The 3,628-nt window shown below is 37.3% G+C and overlaps 1 protein-coding gene across 1 annotated transcript; it reads right to left on the bottom strand.

Annotated features, from left to right (window-relative positions):
* Positions 1-437: 437 nt before the first annotated feature.
* On the bottom strand, positions 438-1,717 carry LOC132042884 (uncharacterized). The gene is made up of 4 exons (XM_059433389.1): positions 1,378-1,717; positions 1,236-1,295; positions 673-970; positions 438-585 (listed from the first exon to the last, which is right to left on the bottom strand). Exons 1-4 carry the CDS (start codon positions 1,715-1,717, stop codon positions 438-440), a joined length of 846 nt encoding a protein of 281 aa, XP_059289372.1.
* Positions 1,718-3,628: the final 1,911 nt, after the last annotated feature.

Here is a 3,628-nt window from a genome sequence, read left to right as displayed (position 1 = left end):
GTGTTTGGGCGATTTCATTCGCTGCGGCAGCCTTGTCGGCCCGCATATATATATATGTTGCTCTGTTGGCCCTGTGTGGCCTTTGTTGGTATTTTAAAATACGCGGGTTATTTTGCATAGTCCGTAAAACAAAGGAAACTCCTTAAAATTTTTACGGAAATTTTATATATTTGGAACTCAACCTAGTCGGCTTCTGTTATATACTTGGATGCATTTGATATACCTTGTGATAGCCTTTGATAGGTGTGTTTGGGTGCCCAGATCGGGCACTAGTCACGGCCTACGGGGTTGGGTCGTGACAAAAACCTGATTGGTTTGTAGAGATGAGCTTAGGCAGTACAGATTCCAGTCTTCCATGCACAACTCTTGAAATAACTTTATTAATAAAGTTACTCAAGCTTATAGGCCTCATATCGATAAGTCGTACATCATTCTTCTTAGGCGGCGACACCATTAGTATGTGTAACTGACTTTGGAAGAGTAAAACCTTCACAAAAGGCTTTAACAATATTGAACACATCAACCCCTACTATATTCCAACAGATTTGGAAGAAAGCCCCAGAAAAACCATCAGGACCACAAGCACTGTCACCATTCATTGCAAACACTGCACTTTTAACTTATTCTATATCAGGCAAAGCCACCAAAGTTAAATTGCCATCCTCGAGTTACCATAGCTGAATGTGATTCGGTAAACTAAAATCGGAGATTCCTCCTCCCGTGAGAATTTTTTTAAAGAAACTTTCTGCTTCCCTAGCCATGTCTGAAGCTTCTTCTAACCAATCACTATTAGCATTCTGAATTCTTTTTACTAGTAATCTCTTTCTCCTACCATTTACAAGATTATGAAAGAATCTACTATTTCTGTCATCTTCTGCAAACCATGTTACATTTGCCTTTTTGCCTCCAGAATTCCTCCTCAAAGTGTAAATACTTTTTGAGTTCAGCATGAGCCTGTTGGAGAACCATTCTGTTCATAGGGGAAGGATCAGTCTCAAAAAACTCTTCCTTGAGCCTGACTATTTCTTCTCTAATCATCAAATGTTTAAAAATATCACCATATACCTCATTACTCCATGCAGATAGAATACCTTTTAGATGCTTCAACTTTTGTTTAAACAAAATAAAAGGATTCCTTGTCACCTATGAGGCCCAATTATTGCGAACAACAGATAGAAAATCTTGGTGTTCTATCCAGAATTTTAAGAATTTAAAGGGCCTTATCACCACCTGACCCTGCTCCTTCAAAGAGATTAGTAGAGGAGCATGGTCAGAGCCAGTTCTTGCCAAATGCTCTATTTTAATGTCAGCAAATTTATTGCTGAAACTGTTGATTGAAGAAAACCCTATCCAATCTCTCAAAAATACAATCAGCACCTCCTCTACCATTCCACCAAGTAAAATGACTCCCTTTAAAACCAGTTTCCAATAGTTCACAAGAATTCACACAAAAGGCAAAGTCTTCATAGTCTTGAGGCTGAACAGGAATCCCACCTATTTTCTCATCTTCATGCAACACAACATTGAAGTCCCCTCCAACTAACCATGGAGAATTAGTGGAACCTGCTACATCATATATGTCCTCCCATAACTGTAATCTTTCCCTTTCATCACACTTTGCATAAATTAGTGTGATGACTAAGGTTTTATTCAGATCTAGGAAAACCAGTTTCAAGGAAACTTGTTGTACAGAATCAGAAATCACCTCTACATCCATGTTGTCCTCTATAAAGTACTAAATTTTTCCTGAATTATTTACTCCAGCATGAGTCATTCCTAATTTCCTTCTATAATTATCAATACATCTTGCTTGTTGAAAAGGCTCCATCAAAGCAATAAAAGAGAATTTATGATGTATGTGCAACATTCGTAATCTATGAAAAGCTTGTTGAGTTCTCACAGACCTTATATTCCATATGAAAGCTTTCATCATTTAACAATAGCTTTAGAAGCAGTTCTCTTTGACAACACTCTAACTGGTGCTTGAACTTGTGCTGGACCTTTTTTCTTTCCTATCTTTCCCCCCTTTATAGCTTTTTTGGAAGGAGAATCTGGCACTGAGTCTGCATCTTTGTCTTTAATCACATTATCTTCTATTTTCTCTGATGGCTGCCTGAACTCCTCTACTATATTATGAGAAACCAAATCATGCAAATTTCTCATTGGAGAGTTTTCCTTCAAAGGAGAAACTTTCCCACCACTTGACTTGCTTGCTTCTCCTACTGCTTTTGCTGAGATAACATTTTTTGACTGAACCTGTGGTGATCTAGAAGGGTACCATTCAGATTGAATGGTCTCTCCAATATTATCATGACACTGCACCACTTCCTGAGACTACTAATTCACTAAAATATCTACTGGAGGATCTAAATCCTCTCTCTCCTTTACAGCTTCCTCTCTACCTTACTTATCTGTATTAATCAGGTCTTCCACATGCTCTCTATCTTCCTTATCCTCCAGCATTTCATGTTCTACTCTATCACCCCATTTTGAGGGAGATAGAGTATTTCTTGCCAACATATCAACAACTGGAGTAACCTCCTTTCCATCCGCCTTCTTATCTTCCACAGATACCTGATCCATCTTTTGAACAACTAAATTATCATCCTTAGTAGCTGAATGTCTACAATCCTGCTCATCTCTTTGAATAGCCTTATTTATCAATCCCTCTACTGTTTTAACAGCAATATCAGGCCTTCTTTGATCATTATCATCAACAAGATCAGATTTTGTTTGGTCTTTGATGCCGTCCTCACCATCCTCTTTTGTCTCATCTTCATTGCCTAAAATATCAAACTTGTTTTGCGTGATTATCACATTCCCAGCATGATCATTTCCTATCTCATTAGAAATCCCTGAGACATTTTCCTTTGCCAGCATTCTATTATCTTTGACGGGGTTAAACTTGACAAAGATTTCCAAAAACCTTCCCACGAGTTAATAGTTGTCATGACTGACTTTATTCCATGCACTACTATCAGAATTTAAAATCACTTCACCATTCTGCTTCCCATCCTCCACTTCTTTATCAGCTGATGTAACAGTTCTTAATTAAGGAGGAAGAATTTGACAACCCTCTTCATCATAACCTTGTAGTATGCATTTTTTACAGTATTTTGGCAACACATCGTACTATATCTTAACAACCACTTCCCTAGACTTGTTATTGTCCTCATCAATAATATCCATTGTTACAGAATCAGGGAGATCATCAAGAAAATCCACCAACACCTTGACCTTCGCACAACTAGGTCTAGTTTTATTAATAGTAGCCATGTACAATTGTAATGGCTTGCCAACTTCTGATGCCAAAGAAAATAATGATTCTTTAACAAAGAAAGTTGGCAATATATGTGGAAAAGAAATCCAAGCCATAGCTTTTGTGGTTTCTTCTTCAATTTTAAACATAGGATCATATATCAATAGTCTCATACGATAATAACACCCATCTTTTTAATTAATATTGTGAACACCTTTAGAAGTCATCGTAATAAAATCTTCCAATAGATCAAACCTCATTAGAATATGATGATGTCTAAATAAACCAACCCTACATCTACCTTTGATACCACATTGTTTTGGAATTTGCACTCTCAGTTCCTCCAACTATGGCCATCCATATGAAAAT

This window comes from Lycium ferocissimum, unplaced genomic scaffold, assembly GCF_029784015.1.
Source record: "Lycium ferocissimum isolate CSIRO_LF1 unplaced genomic scaffold, AGI_CSIRO_Lferr_CH_V1 ctg18913, whole genome shotgun sequence".
Classification (NCBI taxonomy): domain Eukaryota; kingdom Viridiplantae; phylum Streptophyta; class Magnoliopsida; order Solanales; family Solanaceae; genus Lycium; species Lycium ferocissimum.
Note: the sequence above shows the minus strand (reverse complement) of the source record. Positions and strands in the feature narration are given on the sequence as shown.